General features: G+C 44.4%; 1 protein-coding gene across 4 annotated transcripts in view; it reads right to left on the reverse strand.

Moving 5' to 3' along the window:
* LOC118361593 (matrix metalloproteinase-16-like) overlaps positions 1 to 22,414 on the reverse strand; it is an 80,658-nt gene extending 58,244 nt beyond the window's left edge. Inside the window, exons 1-4 of one of the 4 annotated variants that reach the window (XM_035741640.2) lie at positions 21,790 to 22,414; positions 4,059 to 4,207; positions 3,244 to 3,258; positions 2,922 to 3,044 (exon numbers count right to left, since the gene is read on the reverse strand). In XM_035741640.2, coding sequence (XP_035597533.1) covers positions 2,922 to 3,044; positions 3,244 to 3,258; positions 4,059 to 4,207; positions 21,790 to 21,915 — 413 coding nt within the window. In that variant the 5' untranslated portion in view covers positions 21,916 to 22,414. The remainder of the gene's footprint in view (positions 1 to 2,921; positions 3,045 to 3,243; positions 3,259 to 4,058; positions 4,208 to 21,789) is intronic. The other 3 variants (XM_035741641.2, XM_035741642.2, XM_035741643.2) reach the window with 3 other exon arrangements.
* Positions 22,415 to 25,120: the final 2,706 nt, after the last annotated feature.

Genomic DNA, 25,120 nt, shown 5'->3' on the forward strand with positions numbered 1-25,120 from the left:
GTCATCTTCTCCTTGAATCTCTCTTTCCCTTTGTACTGCAGCACTCTCCCCTCCCTCATCTTCCTTTACCTCTCCGTTCTTCCATCTCCATCCATTCCTTTTAATGCACTGCACACACTACAGCCATTTCTATTTTTGCCCCATCGCTTCTTTCTTCCATTCCTTCCTGGCATCGCTGCAGTTCATGAGTGGGTCACAGACTCCGGATTATAATCAGGGTTTTGTTAACACTGTTCCTATTTATCCTTCAAGGCAGACAAAACAATGTATGAAATGCCTTTTTATTCTGAGGCTCAAGGATTAGTCCATAAAGTATGGGATTGGGGGCAGTTATACTTCAAAATGGGGGCAGTTATATTTAAAAACGTAGGGCCAGACAGAGACCTATATCTGATCTGTTGCAAAAATGACATTACAATCTGTACACATATTTATATTCAGCTTTAAAGTCTGATATGTGTTATTGAGTCATGATACGTTGGGACATGGGTGTAATCCTGTTTGATGTACCGTGTGGACACAGCCTAACAGTAGCCCTCAGTAACACAGCAAAGATGTTGAAAGAATGAAAGAGAGAAAGATAGAGAGGAGGAGGAGCGTGGGGGGGAAAAGGAGGAGAAGAAGAAGAGGACCGCGAGGCGTGACTCCAAACGTTCAGAGTAAAGAAGAATTTACACGGCAGCTGTCCTTCTAATGTCTGTCTGTCTGTCTGTCTGTCTGTCTGTCTGTCTGTCTGTCTGTCTGTCTGTCATTCTGCCTGTCATTCTGCCTGTCATTCTGCCTGTCATTCTGCCTGTCTGCCATTCTGTTATTCTGTCGGCCTGTCTGCCTGTCATTCTGTCTGTGTAGCTGTCTGTTTGTATGTCTGTCATTCTGTCCGTCTGCAAGTCAGACGGTTGTATAAAAAGAGGGAGGAATGTGATTTCTAATGAGTTGAGTAAGGCTGCTAGTTAAGTTTGTGGAGAGGAAACGAGGGGGGATTCTACCTCTGGTTTAGCCCGTTTCAGTATAGGACTTGTTCCCACAGGAGATGTATAGATAGTAGCTAGGGGGAAACTCAACCGTGGTTCTGGGGTTCTTTTTATTTATATACAGTACATTCTCAAAGTATTCAGACCCCTTGACTTTTTCCACATTTTGTTACGTTACAGCCTTATTCTAAAATGGATTAAATTGTTTTTGTTTCTCATCAATCTACACACAATATCCCATAATGACAAAGCAAAAGCAGTTTTCTTTTTTTTGTGTGCAAATATAAAATCCAAAAAACTGAAATATCACATTGACATAAGTATTCAGACCCTTTACGCTGTACTTTGTTGAAGCCACGTTGGCAGTGATTTAAGTCTCAAGTCTTCTTGGTTGTGACGCTACAAGCTTGACACACCTGTATTTGGGAAGTTTCTCCCATTTTTCCTCTGCAGATCCTCTCAAGCTCTGTCAGGTTGGATGGGGAGCGTCGCTGCACAGCTATTTTCAGGTCTCTCCAGAAATGTTTGTTCGGGTTCAAGTCTGGGCTCTGGCTGGGCCACTCAAAGACATTCAGAAAATTATCCCAAAGCCACTCCTGCTTTGTCTTGGCTGTGTGCTCAGGGTTGTTTTGGCATTCAGGCCAAAGAGTTCAATCTTGGTTTCATCAGACCAGAGAATCTTGTTTCTCATGGCCTGAGAGTCTTTAGATGCCTTTTGGCAAACTCCAAGCGGGCTGTCATGTGCCTTTTACTGAGGAGTGGCTTCCGTCTGGCCACTCTACCATAAAGGCCTGATTGGTGGAGTGCTGCAGAGATGGTTGTCCTTCTGGAAGGTTCTCCCATCTACACAGAGGAACTCCGGAACTCTGTCAGAGTGACGATCGGGTTCTTGGTCACCTCACTCAAGTTGTAGAAATATCTCAAGGATGATCAATGGAAACAGGACGCACCTGAGCTCAATTCCAAGTCTCATAACAAAGGATTTGAATATTTATGTAAATAAGGTATTTCTGTTTTATTTTCAATAAGTGTGCAAACATTTCTAAAAAAAAACGTTTTTTTCTTTGTCAGTATGGATTATTATTATTATAATTGTTATTGTTTGCAGATTGATGAGGTATTGTTGTTATTTGATTGATTTTAAAATACGGCGGTAATGTAACAACATGAGGAAAACGTTTAAGGGTCTGAATACTTTCCGAATGCACTGTTATAATATAATATACTGTATAGTCACTGTCTGATGAAAAATGTAACTCAAATGTATTTATTTTTGTACATACTCAATATACTTTCCGAGTACTCTAGGACCAAGAGATGGTATTCGAAACAGCTTCTGAAGTTTGTTAATTGTACGTTTGTTAATGGGAAAATAAGGCGGTTTTAAAACATTTCCTGAGAGGTTTCATCAGACAGCGACAATATAATACAATGCATGTAACTAAAACTGTAGTTTTTATCCAAAGCGACTTACAGTAAATTAAGTGAATCTCTTTTCAGTATGTGATCCCTGCAGCTACTGAACCGGATGACCTTAGTGTTGTTAGAGCCGCGATCTTCACAACTGAGCCGCACGGGACCTTTCAGATGTAGCCTAGTTGAGAGGGTGTCACATGTCTTCATCTAGTCAGACATTCTTATCTAGACTCATGAACACAGACATGTAGCCCAGACACATCCTCAGGCACATGTCAGACCCATAGAGTAAAGCCCATGTTTTAAAGTACTGTGTGAATTGTTTTAAACAAAAATCAATCCCTAATCCACCAATCACCAACCAACCATCCAACCAACCAATCAATCAACTCACCTGTATGTGATATGTTTATGCTGCCAACCAACCAACTAATAACAAACCAAACAACCAATCACCAAACAACCAAACAACCAATCACAAACCAACCAAACAATCACCAACCATCAAACCAACCATCCAACCAACCAACTCACCTGTATGTGATATGCTTATGCTGCCACTTCTGCCCCGTGAGGGCGTACCGCTTTTTCCGGACACTGAATTTGGACGCCCCTCCTAGCTGGTCTGGTACACCACATCGGGGCTTCTTCATCCAGCTAGGAAGAACCGAGAACACCATTAGTCAAAACAGGATGTATGCTTGGCCGTGGCTGAACAAACTGTGTAATGGAATCCTGTCATTACTTCCAATACAGACATACTAGTTATCACATACTAGTTATACTAGTTATCACAAAGTCACACACACACACACACATCTGCAAAGAAATAGACATAATAAGAGATATGCCTCACCTTACTGTGTAATCGCTAACATCATTATACGAAGCACAGAGAAACAGAAAATGAGACTTTAGCATGCAGGTTAGTCATCACAAACCCCACCACATTATTGTAACTCATTTCATACACACGTCATACAATTGATCTCAGCAGCAAAAAAAGGTACTTGTTTCTCTAATCCTTTCAACACAACCAAACTGCAGCTTCTTTTGTGCATCCCAAATGTCACCCTATTCCCTTTTAGTGCACTACTTTTAACCAGAGCCCTATGAGCCCTGGAGAAGTGTCGTGCACTATATAGGGAACAGGGTGCCATTTTGGATGCAGCCCTAGGGACCCCTACACATGTTGATTGGTTCAATGAGCAGCAGAGAGGCAGACAGGCAGACAGGAAGACTGAAGCTCTCATTCCCTTTTCTAGGCTTCTGGGTTCAGAGTAATACTGTGGCATTTACCCCGACTCTGATCTGCTGGTGTAGGTGTATCCGCTGTAAAAGAGCCCTTTGATCACATTAAAACGGGACACTTAACCTGTGTGATGCTAACTCTCTGTCTGGGAAATGATCCCGTCTGTTCTCTTCTCTTCCGGAATGTCAAGCAGCGAATCAGAACAGCCTCACAGGTGCGTTTATAACGGTCTGTGACTGTTTATTGGGCGTTTAGGGACGTTCATCAACCTACAATGAAGCTGTACTGCACAGGATGAATGATTTATAAAGCAACTTGCAGCCCAAAAATAACTACTCATTCTGTGATCAAGATGAATAATTATGTTCATCTCCTTTCTCACACCGATCCCCTACAACATGCAAAGTGGTGAGACTCACTCTATCGTGTTCCTGTCCAGCGATCCTGTGACGTTGAGGCCATAGAGACGCTGCATGGCAGCGATAGCAGACTGCATGGTCTGGGCCGTCCGCAGGACCGACATCCTGGGGTCTGTAGGGGGAAGGTAGCCATACGTCTGAAGCCATGTCTGAAGGCGGGAGAGAGGGAAAGGACACAGAGGTGAGAGGTCAGCAAATGGTCAATATGGGTCATATAATGTACAATTCCAATAAGGTAGGCTTTACATATAGTACTTCATAAGAGGCATTGAAATCCACACAACCATGAAACAGTGGTGTAAAGTACTTAAGTCAAAATACTTTAAAGTACTACTGAAGTAGTTTTTTGGGGTATCTGTACTTTACTATTCATATTTCTGGCAACTTTTAGTCTTACTCCATAACAATCCTAAAGACAATGATCTACTTTTTACTCCGTACATTTTCCCTGATACCCAAAAGTACTGGTTATATTACGAATGCTTAGCAGGACAGGAAAATGGTCCAACTCCCGCACTTATCAGGAGAACATCCCTGATCATCCCTACTGCCTCTGATCTGGCGGACTCACTACACACAAATACTTTGTTTGTAAATTATGTCTGAGTGTTGGAGTGTTCCCCTGGCTATCTGTAAATTTTAAAAAAACAAGACAATTGTACTGTCTGGTTTGCTTAATATAAGGAATTTGAAATGTTTTATGATTTTACTTTTGACACTTAAGTACATTTTAGCAAATACATTTACTTTTGATACTTAAATATATTTAAAACAAAATACTTTTAGACTTTTACTCAAGTAGTATTTTACTGGGTGACTCACTTATACTTGAGTCATTTTCTATTAAGGTATCTTTACTTTTACTCAAGTATGAAAATTGGGTACTTTTTTCACCACGGCCATCAAATATGATTCAAGTGAAAAAGTAATATACTCTAAATTCAACCATAACCCTGCATGTAAAAAACTCTTAGTTGGAGAAGCAATGCCATTTTCAATTTTGGTAGTTGTTGGCACTTCAAATAATTTCCCAAAAGCGCCCATGCTAAAAATGTCAAGTGTCCATCCAGGCAGGAGGATTTCAGTAGCCAGACAGCAGCCTCTAGCCACAGTGTTAGTGAGGAGACAGGCAGAGAGACAGAAAGAGAGATCCTCTGATGACCTTTCAGCGTGGGAATGTTATCTATTATCACATCGTCTGCTTGTCAGAAAGCACTCTGATGTAATGGAGCTTTCAGGGCACCCAATAAAACCTGAGATCTCTATACCAAGGGAGGAGAAGAGAGGAGAGGAGATGAGAAGAGAGGAGAGGCGAGGAGAAGAGAGGAGAGGCGAGGCGAGGAGATGAGAGGAGAGGCGATGCGAGGAGAGGTGAGGCGATGCGAGGCGAGGAGATGAGAAGAGAGGCGAGGCGAGGTGAGGAGAAGAGAGGCGAGGAGATGAGAAGAGAGGAGAGGCGAGGAGAAGAGAGGAGAGGCGAGGCGAGGAGATGAGAGGAGAGGCGATGCGAGGAGAGGTGAGGCGATGCGAGGCGAGGAGATGAGAAGAGAGGCGAGGCGAGGAGGAGAGGCGAGGCGAGGAGATGAGAATAGAGGCGAGGCGAGGTGAGGAGAGGCGATGCGAGGCGAGGAGAAGAGAGGCGAGGAGAGGCGAAGAGATGATAGGCGAGGCGAGGAGAGGAGATGAGGAGATGAGAGGCGAGGAGAGGCGAGGAGATGAGAGGCGAGGAGATGAGAGGCGAGGAGAGGAGATGCGAGGAGAGGAGATGAGAGGCGAGGAGAGGAGATGAGAGGCGAGCAGAGGCGAGGCGATGAGAGGCGAAGCGAGGCGAGGAGAGACGAGGCGAGGAGAGGCGATGCGAGAAGAGAGGTGAGGAGAGGCGAATAGATGAGAGGCGAGGAGAGGCGAGGAGATGAGAGGCGAGGAGATGAGAGGCGAGGCGAGGAGATGAGAGGCGAGGAGATGAGAGGCGAGGAGATGAGAGGCGAGGAGAGGAGATGCGAGGAGAGGAGATGAGAGGCGAGGAGATGAGAGGCGAGCAGAGGCGAGGCGAGGAGATGAGAGGCGAAGCGAGGCGAGGAGAGACGAGGCGAGGAGAGGCGAGGCGATGCGAGGAGAGGCGAGAAGAGAAGTGAGGAGAGGTGAATAGATGAGAGGCGAGGAGAGGCGAGGAGATGAGAGGCGAGGAGATGAGAGGCGAGGCGAGGAGATGAGAGGCGAGGAGATGAGAGGCGAGGAGAGGAGATGAGAGGCGAGGAGAGGCGAGGCGAGGAGATGAGATGAGAGGCGAGGAGATGAGAGGCGAGGAGATGAGAGGCGAGGAGATGAGAGGCGAGGAGAGGAGAGGCGAGGAGATGAGCGGCGAGGAGATGAGAGGCGAGGCGAGGAGAGGGCCTTGGTCAAAAGCAGTGCAGAATAGAGGGAATAGGTGTATTTGGGACACAGACATAGAGTAGTAAGCCAACAGCACTGAGCTGGAAGCAGGGAATAACCAGAGCATAAACACACACCTCCCTGCAGAGCTATTATGGGGCTGCATTACTGCATTACACATGAAAAAGACCCACTCCTCTCATCTTCTCTCCTGCCTGGGAGTAAAACACAATCTCACACATACTGGAGCTCAAATCCATATCCACTCCACTCAGAGAGAGGGGGAGGAGAAGACACAGAGAGAGAGAGAGCGAGAGAGAGAGAGGGAGAGAGAGATATCGAGAGAGAGAGAGAGAGCGAGAGAGAGAGAGGGAGAGAGAGATATCGAGAGAGAAAGAGAGAGAGAGAGAGAGAGAGAGAGAGAGAGAGAGAGAGAGAGAGAGAGAGAGAGAGAGAGAGAGAGAGAGAGAGAGAGAGAGAGAGAGAGAGAGAGAGAGCGAGAGAGAGAGAGCGAGAGAGAGAGAGCTGCACAGAGAAAGGCTTGGAATAGAGTCTTACCAACAGAGAGTCTCATTACCCCAGCAATGTGTTCACACAGACTCTTTTACGACCAACACAACCAATAGGCTACAGTGGACAGGCCTAGTGGTAGAAAGGAAACAACCTGACATACAGACATGTGTGAAACGTGTCCAAAACTCGTATATTGAGGGCAAGCGTGAAAATACTGCCATCGCAGCAGAAAACCCCAAGGAGAAAGCTATTGTAGTATTACATTTACATTTACATTTAAGTCATTTAGCAGACGCTCTTATCCAGAGCGACTTACAAATTGGTGCATTCACCTTATGACATCCAGTGCAACAGCCACTTTACAATAGTGCATCTAAATCTTTTAAGGGGGGGGGGATTACTTTATCCTATCCTAGGTATTCCTTAAAGAGGTGGGGTTTCAGGTGTCTCCGGAAGGTGGTGATTGACTCCGCTGTCCTGGCGTCGTGAGGGAGTGTGTTCCACCATTGGGGAGCCAGAGCAGCGAACAGTTTTGACTGGGCTGAGCGGGAACTGTACTTCCTCAGTGGTAGGGAGGCGAGCAGGCCAGAGGTGGATGAACGCAGTGCCCTTGTTTGGGTGTAGGGACTGATCAGAGCCTGGAGGTACTGAGGTGCCGTTCCCCTCACAGCTAGTATGACAGTATGACGTCTCAATTGACATCCCATATTTCAATCAGATATAGTGATTGACACGTAACAGGACAGGGGTTTGACTGATCCTTGATGCACTGACTCCCTGATCCCAAAAGACCCCGGGAAAGGGAGTGAAGTAAAGAGAGTCCCACACGCAGTGGCAGTGACAGTTTGTCACTTGACTGTCTTCTACATGGCAGGTGTCAAACTGCTGTGTGGAGAAATGGTGTGAGAAGAGGAGAGACGAGGAGAGGAGAGGGAGCCAGGGGAATAGAGCAAAGACTAGGTTGAAGCCTTGTGATTGCTCTGATTCATCACAGGAAAGCACATAGGACTAGTACCGTACCGTATGCATACGGCCACACTCACATCCAGGAAGACAGAGAGACCAGCGAAGAGCGGCGAATGTGACAGACAGACAATGGGACAGATCTCCAACAGGTGTCATCCTCCTCACATTCAGTCTCAACCTGCATCAACCCACTGCTGACCTTAGCAAGACTCACACGCTACGATATTGTTCTATTCGAACCAGACCTAACGTGAGGGATAATGCCAGCTGCTCCATGCTTCAGGACTGTAGTGATCTGTAATAGAGTGTGAAGTATGCAGGCTAGTTTACGTTCCACAGAGCACTCGCTACATCAGACATTGAGCTGTTGAGAGGGCTTATTCTGCCCCACTGCTCCTCCTGAATCACACACACCCTTGCAAAAACACACACACACACACACAGAGAGAGAGAGGGAGCCTTTCAGGATAGGATTCCGTGTGAACTAGACATGCCATCAGTCCTTCCACATCCCTGCACCTCCACCACCTCATCACCTCTCTGTGTTCTTCCTGCTGGATAGAGTCCCAAATGTCACCCTATTCTATATTCCCTATGATCTGCACTTCTTTTGACCGGGACCCAGAAAAGCCTGGGGGAGAGGGAGATGTCTTATTTAGATGACCTCTTTCTTTCTTTCTTTTGATATTTTCTGTAATGTTCTTATTTGTCCACGCAAGGGTTAAAACACAGGGAGCTGTTAAAGGTGTCTCTCTCGCTCTTCTCCATCTGTCCTTTGGGCCTTTCTCTCCTCGTCTTCAACCTCGCCTATTCTCTCCAACTTTCCCTCTCTATGCGAGGGGACGATAACACATACGCCATGTGTCAGTTATTCTCAGGGCTGAAACGGCCCCTGGGGGGGACAGAGGCTAGATTACAGTCCAGTGTGATTCCTAGTGAACTAGTCAGGTAATGACACTAGACACCACCTATAAATACACAGAAACAGACACACTGTACTGTACAATACTCAATAAGGAAAACAACGCAAATAGACTGATCATCGAATTCAGTGAACGTTGCGTTTTATAACTTGCTAGTGTATTGGAAAGCCACAACCCTCAGCTTTCAGGTACACTTGATAATCAGCAGATTATACACTCATGAGACAAGGATCGATCCATCACTGTAAACTTGTAGAAAAACACGAGGGATCTGCAGGCCCTGAGAAATGTACTATAGAGAATCTCTCTTTCTCTATCTGTCCTTTTTCTTCTGCACATCTCTCTCCCTCTCCGTCTCCCTATCGCTCTTTCTCCCCCCCCCCCCTCCTCCGGCTCTCTCTCTCTCCCTCTCAATCCCTATCTCTCTCCCTCTCCGTATCGCTCTTTCTCCCCCCTCCCGCTCCCTCTCTCTGCACATCTCTCTCCCTCTCCGTCCCCCTACAGCTCTTTACCCCCCCTCCTGCTCTCTCTCTCTCTCTCCTTGCACTTCGACCACAGCTCCTGGACGACATGGAAGCTGTTACAGTAAAAGACTATCTATGATTGTGCTGTCCCAGCACTTTTCTGGTGCTTCGGGGGGTATAACAGAAATTAGGATGAGAAGTGCACCGTTTAGACATTAGGTAAACAACGCCACCGCTATTCACAAGCGCTATCACTTTGTTTCCTGTGAGTCAAATGGGGCTCAATTGTTTGGCTAGGAATTAAAATATACATATATTTCTATGCTCAGCGGGGAATCGCTTCGATTTGGGAAAATGTGGTTGTACCACTGTCGATGTGCTGTTCCAGAAGAATGTTGTGTTCTGTGTGGAGGAGTATTATGTCAAATGTAAAAGCTATAAATAAACCAAAACAACAAACATCTGCGTTGGAGTTGTATATATTGTGAGGCATCCACATCGCAAATGACACCCTATTCCCGATTTGGTGCACTACTTTTGACCAGCACCCATAGGGCCCTGGTCAAAAGTAGTGCACTAAATAGGGAATAGTGTGTCTTTTGGGATGAAATCAAGTCCCCTAACACACAGCTCTTAGTTCAGAAGCTAATAAAGTGTAGCCTTGGCCGTTAGCATTGTGAAAAATGGGCTTTCAGGCTATGAGAACAAACTTTCTTATCTAAAAGCACAAGTGTTGCAGAAAGCTGAATTAGTATTTTAGAAAACTGGGGCTCACAGTCACAATTATGATATAGCCCAAGGGATTACAGTAACACATTGTCAACAAAAACAAAAATTGTCTTGTTAAAATTTCTATTATGATAGTTGTGTCTTTGAATTAGGCTAGGCTATGTAGGCTACTTAAGCATTAACCTATTTAAAAATCTTGCCAGAAGTTGCTTGCGTTCCAAATGACACCGTGTTCCCTATTTAGTGCACTAACTTTGACCAGGGCCCATAGGGGCCTCTTAGAAAAAAGGGTTACAAAACTGTTCTTCGACTGTCCCCATAGGAGAACCCCTTTTAGTTCCTTGTAAAAGCCTTTTTGGTTCCAGGTAGAACTCTTTTGGGTTCCATGTAGAACCATCTGTGTAAATGGTTCTACTTGGAACCAAAATAGTTCTACCTGGAACCAAAAAGGGTTCTTCAAAGGGTTCTCCTATGGGGACAGCTGAAGAAACCTTTTAGGTTCCAGATTAGAGGTCTGCCAATTATGATTTTTCAACGGTGATACCGATACCGATTATTGGAGGACCAAAAAAAGACGATACCGATTAATCGGCAGATTTATATACATATGTATTTGTTTTAATGACAATCACAACAATACTGAATGAACAATGAACACTTCCATTTTAACATACATAAAATCAATTTAGTCTCAAATAAATTATGAAACATGTTCAATTTTATTGAAATAATGCAAAAACACAGTGTTGAAGAAGAAAGTAAAAGTGCAATATGTGCCATGTAAAAAATCTAACATTTAAGTTCCTTGCTCAGAACATGAGAACATATGAAAGCTGGTGGTTCCTTTCAACATGAGTCGTCAATATTTCCAGTAAGAACTTTTAGGTTGTAGTTATTATCCGACTATTTCTCTCTATACCATTTGTATTTCATAGACCTTTGACTATTGGATGTTCTTTTAGGCACTTTAGTATTGCCAGCCTAATCTCCGGAGTTGATAGGCTTGAAGTCATAAACAGCGCTGTGCTTCAAGCATTGCGAAGAGGTGCTGGCAAACGCAGGAAAGTGCTGTTTGAATGAATGCTTACGAGCCTGCTGCTCGAACGGGTGGCATCCGTAGGTGTAAATATTACTGTTACATTGCAAAACCTTCAATGTTATGTCATAATTATGTAAAATTCTGGCAAATTATTTACGCTCTTTGTTAGGAAGAAATGGTCTTCACACAGTTCGCAACGAGCCAGGCGGCCCAAACTGCTGCATATACCCTGACTCTGCTTGCACAGAACGCAAGAGAAGTGACACAATTTCAGGTACCACATTGATTATATGCAACGCAGGACAAGCTAGTTAAACAAGTAATATCATCAACCATGTGTAGTTAACTAGTGATTATGTTAAGATTGATTGTTTTTTATAAGAGAGGTTTAATGCTAGCTAGCAACTTACCATGGCTCCTTGCTGCCTGCACTCGCGTAACAGGTGGTCAGTCTCCTCGTGGATTGCAATATATATATGCCGATTACCGATTGTTATGAAAACTTGAAATCGGCCATAATTAGTCGGCCATTCCGATTAATCGGTCGACCTCTATTCTAGATAGCACCTTTCTTTCTAAGAGTACAGTGCAAAGGGTGCCATTTGGGACAAAGAACAGGGAAGTCAAATGTGGACACGTAAAGCTTGTGTTCCTGTCAAACCAGCCATCGTACCAGCTACATTCTACAGCCATCTGCCAGATCCATCAACATAGACAGATTGATTTAGAGGGATCAGCTCTGTCGTGGTTTCCCCATCTCCCTGTGGGACAATAACCATGACAATCACATCACCCTTTAGCATTAGAAGGGAAGAGGAAGGGGGAGGGAGGGCGGCGAGGGGGGAGACGGTTGGATGTACCACCGTCAGTCATTTAGTGTTCCTTTGTACGGTCGTCCAGTCATGTCTCTCTTCTGTCTTGAACGCTATGACACCACTTCAACTGTTTGAATCTCGCAAGAGCACGGGCAGATGCAGAGAGAGCAAATGATGAGTGTTGCATGCGTGTCTCCTTTGTCATTTATATACAGTATTCATTCTCCCCTTGGTCTGGTGTCCTAGCACCGGTGTCTATGTAAGGGTGCAGGACTAAAGCACAGGCGTTTGGCTTTTCATGTCCGTCAGGCTCCCACTCAATATACTAGTATTTCTCTCCCTGTCCTCCTCTTCCTAACTCGATAATGATCAAGCTTGTAAGGCCCAAACAACTGTGTTCAATAGAATCGGAATGGGCAACTCTTGGCCTTCTGTCATTGTGGATCACCTCAACATGACTTGGACTCTTTCAAAGGTCACAAAACTGCACAAAAGAGCAACCTAAAAGTGTTAGACAAAGAACATGTACCAATCAGAGATGACACATTACACATCATCACAAATGACAATGACAATGACAACATACACCTAGCTACAGGTAGTTAGTGACAGACAATAATGTATAATATGAAAATGAACTACAGTAGCTCCTCTGTCAGTGTCTGTGTGTTGGTCACCTCAGTAGCTTCTGTCAGTGTATGTGTTGGTCACCTCAGTAGCTTCTCTGTCAGTGTCTGTGTGTTGGTCACCACAGTAGCTCCTCTGTCAGGGTCTGTGTGTTGGTCACCTCAGCAGCTTCTCTGTCAGTGTCTGTGTGTTGGTCACCTCAGTAGCTTCTCTGTCAGTGTCTGTGTGTTGGTCACCACAGTAGCTCCTCTGTCAGGGTCTGTGTGTTGGTCACCTCAGCAGCTTCTCTGTCAGTGTCTGTGTGTTGGTCACCTCAGTAGCTTCTCTGTCAGTGTCTGTGTGTTGGTCACCTCAGTAGCTTCTCTGTCAGTGTCTGTGTGTTGGTCACCTCAGTAGCTCCTCTGTCAGTGTCTGTATGTTGGTCACCTCAGTAGCTTCTCTGTCAGTGTCTGTATGTTGGTCACCTCAGCAGCTTCTCTGTCAGTGTATGTGTTGGTCACCTCAGTAGCTTCTGTCAGTGTCTGTGTGTTGGTCACCTCAGTAGCTTCTCTGTCAGTGTCTGTGTGTTGGTCACCTCAGTAGCTCCTCTGTCAGTGTCTGTATGTTGGTCACCTCAGTAGCTTCTCTGTCAGTGTCTGTGTGTTGGTCCCCTCAGCAGCTTCTCTGTCAGTGTCTGTGTGTTGGTCACCTCAGTAGCTTCTCTGTCAGTGTCTGTGTGTTGGTCACCTCAGTAGCTTCTCTGTCAGTGTCTGTGTGTTGGTCACCTCAGTAGCTCCTCTGTCAGTGTCTGTATGTTGGTCACCTCAGTAGCTTCTCTGTCAGTGTCTGTATGTTGGTCACCTCAGCAGCTTCTCTGTCAGTGTCTGTGTTGGTCACCTCAGTAGCTTCTCTGTCAGTGTCTGTGTGTTGGTCACCTCAGTAGCTTCTCTGTCAGTGTCTGTGTTGGTCACCTCAGTAGCTTCTCTGTCAGTGTCTGTGTGTTGGTCACCTCAGTAGCTTCTCTGTCAGTGTCTGTGTGTTGGTCACCTCAGTAGCTCCTCTGTCAGTGTCTGTGTGTTGGTCACCTCAGTAGCTTCTCTGTCAGTGTCTGTGTATTGGTCACCTCAGTAGCTTCTCTGTCAGTGTCTGTGTTGGTCACCTCAGTAGCTTCTCTGTCAGTGTCTGTGTCTTGGTCACCTCAGTAGCTCCTCTGTCAGTGTCTGTGTGTTGGTCACCTCAGTAGCTTCTCTGTCAGTGTCTGTGTATTGGTCACCTCAGTAGCTTCTCTGTCAGTGTCTGTGTTGGTCACCTCAGTAGCTTCTCTGTCAGTGTCTGTGTCTTGGTCACCTCAGTAGCTCCTCTGTCAGTGTCTGTGTGTTGGTCACCTCAGTAGCTCCTCTGTCAGTGTCTGTGTGTTGGTCACCTCAGTGCTGAACTCATATGAACTTCCTGTGCCTGTCCCAGCTGGGTAGTGTCAGTGGATCGCTAGATAACGAGCTAGCGCCACATCATGCAGGCTCACTAATTAGCCTGGCCAGGAAATCAAAGGCTAACCTTTAAGGCAGTGGGAATACTTCATTAGAGAAGAGACACACACTTCCAAGAAGAGGAGGTAGCCATAGCAACATGCTTCTGGGACAGTGGCTGTCAACAAACAGTGCACATGGCTGGTATATCAAATCAAATCAAATCAAATTCTATTTGTCACATGCTCCGAATACAACAGGTGTATGTAGATCTTACAGTGAAATGCTTACTTACCAGCCTTTAACCAACAATGCAGTTTCAAAAGAATTATAATAATAAAATACCCCCCCCCCCAAATAAGAATAAGAAATAACAAATAATTAAAGAGTAGCAGTAAAATAACAATAGTGTGACTCTAGGAGAGATGATGATTTTCTTGCCGTGTGGCTGTGATCCGTCTTTAGATCGTAAACAGATATTCTCATGCAGACTGCCTTTTAACAAATGACATTTCAGAACATGACACCGGCCTCTTGGGGTAGCTGACGTCACCTCTCTGCTCCTCGATTTCTCACCCTCGCCTCGGCCTGCTTGAATAATCCAGTAGGACACACGCCAACCGACCAGCAAGTAGTGCCAACCTTACCCAGGGTCGCCAAGGCAACACAGCCTGACCCACCTGCCACCCATTGAAGAGATCGCTAAGTACACGGATCGCTCCGAGCACTTAGGCTGTAGCCCTATTAGGACCAATTTCAACAAATATCACAATGTGGTCATGACACCAGCGATACTAATGATTATTTCCTGTTCCTCTTTGAAAGTGGACATTCTGAAATACTGACTAAATGTTTATGTCCTGGACCTAACAGAGCCCTCTATCACTTCTGAAATTCTAGGCTTCGTTATTTTTTTTATTTTTTATGTAGACACACAAATCCAACTACAATTAGGTAAATGATAGCGTAATCAAAGATATTTTATAACTAGTTCATCTGTGTCGTTTTCAACGGGAGCAAATGAGTGATAGTGGGCAGAACAAGCAAGGAGGTGGGCAGAGCCAAGCGCGAGCCAGCGAGATCCGATTGGCGCGTTCTATTACGCATTTGCATACTTCCGCTAGGGAACGCCTACTCCGTGAAGTGCACGTGATAACTCAATCCACCCGTGCTCTCCCTGTAAACAACTTTTTAAAACTTTGGCAAAGGGTAAAGTCTACAAAACGTAGTGCTCTCTGTTTGTCAGAGATTGTAGTTTTGGGAACAGAAAACTGTATTGAGATCAGGCTTTTCTTAAGATGCCAAAATGTGCAGAATGTCGGCCCAGTTCCATCTCGCTACATACTCTCCCACTGCCGGCACCTGGGCTTCCTCTCATCACCATATTTGGTCGGGAGTGGAAATTCCTGTCCGGATGCTTCAGATGTATACATCCGGTGAAACATCTGGCGCCTTGTTCTATCTGTGGCGTAATGGCTCTGTCTCACAGTGTCATGTTCCCACGACAATGGATAGTACTGACAACACACGACAGGCCTACTGCTGGTGACGACTACAGACAGCATCGCCTGTGACAGTGTGACTCTACCCTAACTAACACCGGTCTCTTCAGCATCATTAAAGATTTAATAGCTCACAGAACTGCTATTAACCACGACCTCTATCAATGTATGCCTATGAAGTCTCAGAGAGATGCAGCGTGTGTGAGCAGTAGAGTGGATGATAGATAATGGAAGTGAGAATAATGAAAGAGAGAAAGGTTTGAGCAGGAAGTAGAGAGAGGGGGGGGGGGCAGAGAGAGAGCAAGGGGGCTGGCAGAGAGAGAGAGAGAGAGGGGAGACCGAGAGAGAGCGAGAGGTGTGGTGAGGGGACTGGACAAATAAACACACACCAAACCAAGCAGCCCCTGCCCTGACCATTGAGCAGCCATTAGTACAGACCTCAGCATTGGCCTCGGTCCCACCATGGAGTCATCATAACACTGTTGGCCGCTGGCAGTACGAGACACACACACAGAGACACACACCACACACACACCACCCGCTTTCAATTATTCAGTCAGCCAGGCCTCCCAGGCAGGGCATGCCAACTGGTAACATGAGTCATGTTAGGAATGGGCTCTGTCGTTACACTTGTGCCTATGTTGTGAGTCCTAGTGACAACACATCATACCCCATGCTAGATATTTAGCATGTGGGACTGAGATTGGCATAGCTGGCTAACTGTTTGTGCTAATTTTCGCATTGTATTCAAAGACACTTGCTATTGTATTGAGGTGTAAGGTCATTGTTGATTTCATAGTTTATTTCTATCAGAAATAGTACAGTATAGGTACAGTAGGTATACTTCATCTCTCTATTCTCTCTCTGGGGTGATTTCTGTGTTTAATGTTCTTGGTGTAATTCAAACCCTTTGTGACTAATCATGAAACAGTTTTACACCTGATTCCCCGCTGAGAGAAACCACTGTATGCTAGATGTGGAGTGCCAGATAGTGGGCTCACAAGGTTATATTGCCTCAGTGTATGTCTGTAAGCATAAAGTGCCTTCGGAAAATACCCTTTGACTTTTTCCACATTTTGTTATGTTACATCCTTATTCTAAAATGGATGAATTAAACAAAACTTTCCTCAGCAATCTACACACAATACCCCATAATAACAAAGCTTAAATAGGTATTTAGAAACGTTTACAAATGTATACAAAAATAAAAACAGAAAGACTGTATTCAGACCCTTTGCTAAGAGACTTGAAATTTGAGCTCAGGTGCATCCTGTTTCCATTGATCATCCTTGAGATGTTTCTACAACTTGATTGGAGTCCACCTGTGGTAAATTCAATTGACTGGACAGGATTTGGAAAGGCACACACCTGTCTATATAAGGTCACACAGTTGACAGTGCATGTCAGAGCAAAAACCAAGCCATGAGGTCGAAACAATTGTCCGTAGAGCTCCTAGACAGGATTGTGTCGAGGCACAGATCTGGAGTAGGGTACCAAAACTTTTCTGCAGAATTTAAATCCCCAAGAACACAGTGGCCTCCATCATTCTTAAATGGAAGAAGTTTGGGACCACCAATAGTCTTCCTCGAGCTGTCCGCCCGTCCAAACTGAACAATCGGGGGAGAAGGGCCTTGGTCAGGGAGGTGACCAAGAACCCGATGGTCACTCTGACAGAGCTCTAGAGTTCCTCTGTGGAAATGGAATAACCTTCCAGAAGAACAACCATCTCTGCAGCACTCCACCAATCAGGCCTTTATGGTAGAGTGGCCAGACGGAAGCCACTCCTCAGTAAAAGGCACATGACAGCCCGCTTGGAGTTTGCCAAAAGGCATCTAAAGACTCTTAGACCATGAAAAACTAGATTCTCTGGTCTGAAGAAACCAAGATTGAACTCTTTGGCCTGAATGCCAAGCGTCAAGTCTGGAGGAAACCTGCACCATCCCAACCGTTGAAGCATGGTGGTGGCAGCATCATGTTGTGGGAATGTTTTTCAGCGGCAGGGACTGGGAGACTAGTCAGGATCGAGGGAAAGAAGAATGGAGCAAACAACAGAGAGATCCTTGATGAAAACCTGCTCCAGAGCGCCTCAGACTGGGGCGAAGGTTCACCTTCCAACAGCACAACGACCCTAAGCATACAGCCAAGACAATGCAGGAGTGGCCTTGGGACAAGTCTCTGAATGTCCTTGAGTGGCCCAGCCTGAGCACAGACTTGAACCCGATCAAACATCTCTGGAGAGACCTGAAAATATCTGTGCAGCAACACTCCCAATCTAACCTGTCAGAGCTTGAGAGGATCTGCAGAGAAGAATGGGAGAAACTCCCCAAATACAGGTGTGCCAAGCTTATAGCGTCATACCCAAGAAGACTCAATGCTGTAATTGCTGCCAAATGGACTTGAACAAAGTACTGAGTAAAGGGTCTGAATACTTATGTAAATGTGACATTTCAGTTTTTTATTTGTAATAAATTAGCGGGGGAAACTACTGTTTTGGCTTTGTCATTGGGGTACTGTGTGTAGATTGATGAGGGACAACATGTTTTTTAATCAATTTAAGAATAAGTCTGTAACCTAACAAAATGTGGAAAAAGCCAAGGGGTCTGAATACTTACCGGAGGCACTGTAAAGGTTACAGCTGTGGTTATTGAATAATGTCGTCTTCATTTCCAGGAAAAACCGGGTCTTTTTGTATGACTACAGTTATAAAATGTAAAGAAACAAGTGCTGAGAATGAGAGCGAATGGAAATGCTGCCTTGAACTTGATTCTGTCAATGTATACAATACACACACACACACACACACACACACACACACACACACACACACACACACACACACACACACACACACACACACACACACACAAACACACACACACACACACACACACACACACACACACACACACACACACACACACACACACACACACACACACACACACACACACACACACAAATATACCATAGAGTGGAGGGCAAAATATATCAAGTACCATGCCAGCAATTCGATTTTTTCCCATTTACTCTACAGAGAAACAACGACCTTGAACATAAAGTAGTTCAACTTTACTAGTTGAACCTTACTAGTAGTTTGTAGTAAAGTTGTTTCATGTAAGGCAATGACGCGTATGCTTGTTGGATCAGTACACTCTGATTCCTTTTAGTCTCTCTCAGGTAGTTCAGGTAGTCCCTCCCCATGTTGGCCCTTTTGCTTCCGTTTCGTGGCTAGTGAATACAACCCAGATAACATCACTGTGGTACTGTAGCCTGCAGTCAGAGGAATGATTCTTATACATGTCTATACCTTACCAGTCCCAGACACAGACAGGGAAGCTTAAAAATCCATTGTCTCACTGTAATTACTTTGTGTCTATGGTTCTAGTTTGGTTTACATGCATAACAATAATGTACCACTAGATACTTCACTTTACTGACAGACACAGTACCCAATGCTTCCTTTGTCCATCACAAACGTAAATGATGTCTCCTCCACACATATTTTTGATTATCCATTGGGAAACATGCCACTTGAAAAGACACGAAACCATAAAAAAAATAAACGACATCATTTGGTTCTCTCTCTTCCATTATAACAAGGGCAGACTAATGTGGGGAAAATTGTCTTTTAGCAGAGTGGGAGACGAACCAAAAGAGTGAAAATGTTCAGAAATGCTCGGCAAAATAAATACTGTACAATGCCTGCTGCATTGGAGAAGAAGTGAGCAAGTTCAACTTCAGGCCTCTCTGGGGTTATAGGACTCTCAACTAACAACCAATCAGATACAGGACATTGGGACCATTATTAAACTCTCCTCCAAACCCAGTGAGAATTTCTCTTGAAAATAGTCTGACCACCAATTACAGAGCAGCAGGTTTATGTCAACCGTCATCTTTTATTGTCCTCTGTGACCTGTGTGTGTGTGTGTGTGTGTGTGTGTGTGTGTGTGTGTGTGTGTGTGTGTGTGTGTGTGTGTGTGTGTGTGTGTGTGTGTGTGTGTGTGTGTGTGTGTGTGTGTGTGTGTGTGTGTGTATAAAGAGTTGCAGGAGAGACAGGCTGCCAGACCCACCCTGTACTGACCAAACCACACAGATTCACCACAGTACACCAGACCAACAACCATTTTTTAGTATCAGAGGGATTTAGGGATATGAATCATAGTATTTTGGTTCTCGTTCACTTCCTCGCGTAACAATAAACACCACACACTCTACACTGTATGAGCTTATATTCCAATGCCCATTCATTGTGTTGTGAATTTTCAACAAAGGAAAAGGTTTCATCTTAGTGCAAATGGAATAATATACCTATTGAGCTTTGTAAGGTCACACAAATGTATTTTGCTGTGGAATGACAAACATTTCCTTCCTGCTTTATAATGCAGTTGATCTGTTAGCCTTCTCTCCATGCACTGACGGCAGGAAGAAGGGACTGAAAGCTCAACGTATTTGCATTACAATATGCTCTCAGCCATCTGATCTGATCTGAAGCCAGATCACAATGATCAAGGTTCTTCAGTTTCAGGCTCCTGGCTATGCTTTTGACCGTGCACCAAGACATGACTGCTTCCTAAATGGCACCCCGTTCCCTTTAAAGTGCACCACTTTTGACCAGGGCCCATAAGGAGGGAGTAGGGTGCCATTTGGAATGCAGACATGAGGTGGGGGAGAGGGGGGGCCCCAGCCCCCTTGTCATGTTGGCTTTGACATCTATTACTGCATGACCGGTAGCATCTGTTTTTCATCTTCACAGGTTTGTATATGTTTGGCTTGCAAGTCATGTGGATGTAAATCTTCTATTAGCAGTGTTAACATGCCAAATGCATAGAAATCCTATAATTCATCCTATATGTAAGTATATGGGTAAATGCTTGGTAATGGGATTATGTCCGTTCAATTGCAAAGGAATGACAGAGCCATTTGTTCACTCACCCTAGAATTGACTATTAACATTTGACTCTATACATGTTTTATAGTTTTGGCACACATGTTATGCAGAAAGTCTACTTCTGGCACGGACTTTGACTTTACCACACCCTCCTTTAATTTTAGGGAGTGCCGGTCAAACTTCAGCTGGCACCGCCCTCTTGGCAGAATACTGACAGTTATAGTGGGTAATAATTTTGAACTTTTTATGAGCACCCGGTGCAGGATGGGGAGACGTGAACCTTTTGAAAGAAGGCTATGTTGTTGTGTTTATTTGATTTATTTTTGATATTTACAGAAACATTTGTGTAACATCAGAAACAAACCAGGCTGCGTAGGCCTATAGCCTACTGTAAACGCGTTATAACAATGCATTACCACGTTATAAGGTTGAAATAAATGATTAGGCTACAGCATCCACAACGCACTCCCTTGCTAGGCTTTGAAACAACAGATATTACAGACAAATGCGTCGAGCAGTTAAACCAATGGGATAAATAGTTGACCATTAGATATGTAGGCTACCGATGTATCCTGTTTGCTACTACAGCAGGAAAATAATCCGGCAGCAACTGAAAATCTGAATTATTATGTGGATTATAATTATTGGACATTTTTGTAGGGGTTGATACATTTTTCATCGGGGAAAATGAAGTCTCAAATTCCAAGTGGAAATGACAAACTTCCGAAGCCTTTTTAAAACCTCAAATATACTGCAAGTGTAACATCTCCTGTGTTGCAGGACATTTCTCCTACAACAGGGTAATCAAGTTTAAGATCCTGATCTGTAAAGTGGGGAGTTTAAATAAATGTTCTCTAAATCCCATTCTTATTTGCCTTGGGTTGTGTGGGACTTCACAAATCCAATTCCCATCCTTGCAGTAGAGGCAATGGCATCACCAAATGAGCCAATAGCCCATGGTGCTACGTTATGAAAATACAAGTCATATTTGAATTAGGATACATAATCACAAATTAGATCTCAGTTCATTATAATACCATTCCAATCAATGTTCAAAGTTAGTGACCAGATATATCAGCTGGATGTATTTAACAACAACCATTGAACCATAGAAGCATGCTTTGCTTCTAAAATTGCCTAACATATGGCTACAGGCACATTTCCACGTCTAAAATAGTAATAGTGTGAGGGAAAGGTGGACATAATGGAACAGTACTGTTGTAGCCTGTCTAGTTCGCACCTCGTAAACACTCACAAAGAGGTCTGCTGTTGAAGCTAAATTCAACTTCATCCCTAAAGCATGGAGGGCTCATAAGCGGTTCTTATTCAAAAACCCAGGCATAAAATGGCATGCATTATATGATCATATTTATCTTGGTAACTAGGAATTATTATGCATAAACCACCAGTGAAAAAAAAGCTAGCAGTACCCCGTTCCCATTCTTACCTCTACGCTGAACGGTTGTTCCTCTCCATTCACGGCACATAAAATCCACAGCAAGAATTGCAAGCACAACGTCCCTAAATAAAAGCTATTCAAACGTCTTCTAGTGTGAAATGCTAACAAAATCATAATGAAGCCCCTTAATTGTTTCTGCTTGTTTTATTAATAGTCAATCAAAACAAACGGACAAGGAGTAAATCCCTGGCGTCTCAGGCGGAGGCTAGGAGGAACATTGGCGGTGACGGTATCTCTCTCGCATGCCCGGGGAAAGAATGATCGTCGCCTCGGCTCGTCGAGGGTTGAAGAGGAAGTTATCCGGAGAAGACAATAATTCGCAATTGTTTTGAAGATGTTCCGTTTTATTTGTCCACTGCTCAGTTCTCCTCAGTGGATCCACCTCTAACGCTGTTGTCAGACACATTTAGCTGGGGTCCTACACTGCGCGGCATAGCTGCTAGTTTTCAACCATAACTCGGATGACTGCGCCTGCGCTCTCTCTCCGAACCCCCATCAGAGCCGCATATTATAACACTCCCATTTTGGAGCCTGCGCGGCTCAGAGCGTCACGGAATCTTGGATCATATACCAAACTATATCATCGCTATATCGTACCTTAAGGACAGTGGTGGAAAAGGGAGGCGATAAAGGAGCCCGAGGTTGTTATTCCTGGGGCCAAACACAAACGCGCTACCTTAACCAAACCAGTATGACAGAGTCTGTGTTGCCCATAACATCGGTGGTTGCTGAAGGTTGTTGATGATGATGATGATGATGATAATGACGATGAAGCTTTCGATTATGATTAGCCTATATAATTGAACAGGCGACCTATTTCACTCATTATTACATGTTATTAGCCTACATGTTGCCCGTTCCATTGATGCTCTTACAGAAAAAGGTTTTTAAACATTTTAACACTAGGCTACTGTCAAGCAGCAACACTTTCATTTCAGATGTTCTCTGTACACTTTTTAAATTGCTAATGTTGAAATGTTTCTTGTTGAATGACTTCCGTATAGTCCGTGACAGCCCAGCATATACATCTTATATGTGGTTGTATTTGAAATGACAATATTCACTTTATAGTGCACGACTTTTGACCAGGAGCCATGTGGATTTGGTTAAAAGTAGTGCACTATGTAGGGAATAGTGGTGCCATTTGGGATGTATACACCGTGATTGTACAGTAGTAGGCTATGATAAAAGCCGAGGAAATGCACTGTACGTTGTTGTTTGTCAAGTCCACCAGAGGGCAATGACAAGCTAAATGTGATATTAGATGAAAGGAGACGTGTCAGCTTGCTTACTGTACAGTACAATAGTTACGTTTATGTATATGCAAACACACAATGTCACAGTCCCAAGGATCTGTACAATATTTGCATTGAATAAGAAAATGTACACAACAATCTAAGTGGAGTTAAAATTAATATTGCCCCAATCCAACCCCCCCCTGCGTATGGCAACCACTTGGCATCCGAAGGTAGTGTACCGCCCAGTACATTACTGGGGCCAAGCTCCCTGCCATCCAGGACCTCTACCAGGCAGTGTCAGAAGAAGGCCCTAAAAATTGGCAAAGACTCCAGCCACCCAAATCTATCTGTTCTCTCTGCTACTGCACGGCAAGCAGTACCGGAGCGCCAAGTCTGGGACCAGAAAGCTCCTGAACAGCTTCTACCCCCAAGCCATAAGACTGCTGAACAGTTCATCAAATGGCTACCCGGACTATTTTCTATTGAGCCATTTTTTTTGTTTAACTGACTCTATTGCACTGGCTCTATGCAAACTCACAGAACTCTACCCACACACTCACACATATTACACTGACACTCCATCACACACACTCACACACTACATACGCTCACATACACACACACATATGCATATATAATCCTAAGCCTAATCACCGACAGCGACGAGACAGCCTATAGGGAGGAGGTCAGAGACCTGGCCGTGTTGTGCCAGGACAACAACCTCTCCCTCAACGTGATCACGACAAAGGAGATGATTGTGGACTACGGGTGAAAGAGGACCAAGCACACCTCCATTCTCATCGACAGGGCTGTAGTGGAGCAGGTTGAGAGCTTCAAGTTCCTTGGTGTCCACATCACCAACAAACTAACATGGTCCAAGCACACCAAGACAGTCGTGAAGAGGGCACGACAAAACCTATTCCCCCCAAGAGACTGAAAAGATTTGACATGGGTCCTCAGAGCCTTAAAAGGTTCTACAGCTGCACCATCAAGAGCATCCTGGTTGCATCACTGCTTGGTATGGCAACTGCTTGGCCTCCGACCGCAAGGCACTACAGATGGTAGTGCAACCAGCCCAGTACATCACTGGGGCCAAGCTTTCTGCCATCCAAGACCTCTATACCAGGTGGTGTCAGAGGAAGGCCCTAAAAATTGTCAAAGACTCTAGCCACCCTAGTCATAGACTTCTCTCTGCTTCTGCACAGCAAGCGGTACTGGAACGCCAAGTCTAGGTCCAAGAGGCTTCTAAATAGCTTTTACCCCCAAGCCATAAGACTCCTGAACATCTAATCAAATGGCTACCCAGACTATTTGCATTGCCCCCCCCCCCCCTATTTTATACCGCTGCTACTCTCTGTTGTTATCATCTATGCATAGTAATTTTAATAACTCTACCTACATATACATATTACCTCAACTAACCGGTGCCCCCACGCATTGTACCTGTACCATCCTGGTATATAGTCTCGCTATTGTTAGTTTACTGCTGCTCTTTTATTACTTGTTACTTTTATTCTTACATTATTTATTCTTATTCTTATCCATATTTCTTTTAACTGCATTGTTGGTTCGTGGCTTGTAAGAAAGCATTTCACGGTAAGGTCAACACCTAATAATAATAACACCTTTTGTATTCGGCACATATGACTAATACGATTTGATTTGATATTGATGCCACACTCTTTCACACTCTTCACATATGCTACTGCTACTCTGTCTATTATCTATCCTGATCACTTTCACCCTTACCTACATGTATTTATTACCTCAATTACCTCAACTACCTCGTACCCCTGCATATTGACTCGGTACCGGTACTCCTTGTATATAGCCTCGTTATTGTTATTTCATTGTGTTACGATTTCCTTTCTTAATTAGCAAATTTGTCTTACTTTCTAACTCTGCATTGTCGGGAAAGGGCTTGTAAGTAAGCATTTCACGGTAAAGTCTACACTTGTTGTCCTTGGCACATGTGACAAATACATTTGATTTGACTTTTGATTTTGATTTGAATCTCGTTTAATGAAGCAGACCAATGATTTTCCACTTAGAGTCAAATGTGATGGAGAAAAAACAACCAG

The sequence above is a fragment of the Oncorhynchus keta genome, chromosome 28 (assembly GCF_023373465.1).
Source record: "Oncorhynchus keta strain PuntledgeMale-10-30-2019 chromosome 28, Oket_V2, whole genome shotgun sequence".
In the NCBI taxonomy this organism is placed as follows: Eukaryota; Metazoa; Chordata; class Actinopteri; order Salmoniformes; family Salmonidae; genus Oncorhynchus; species Oncorhynchus keta.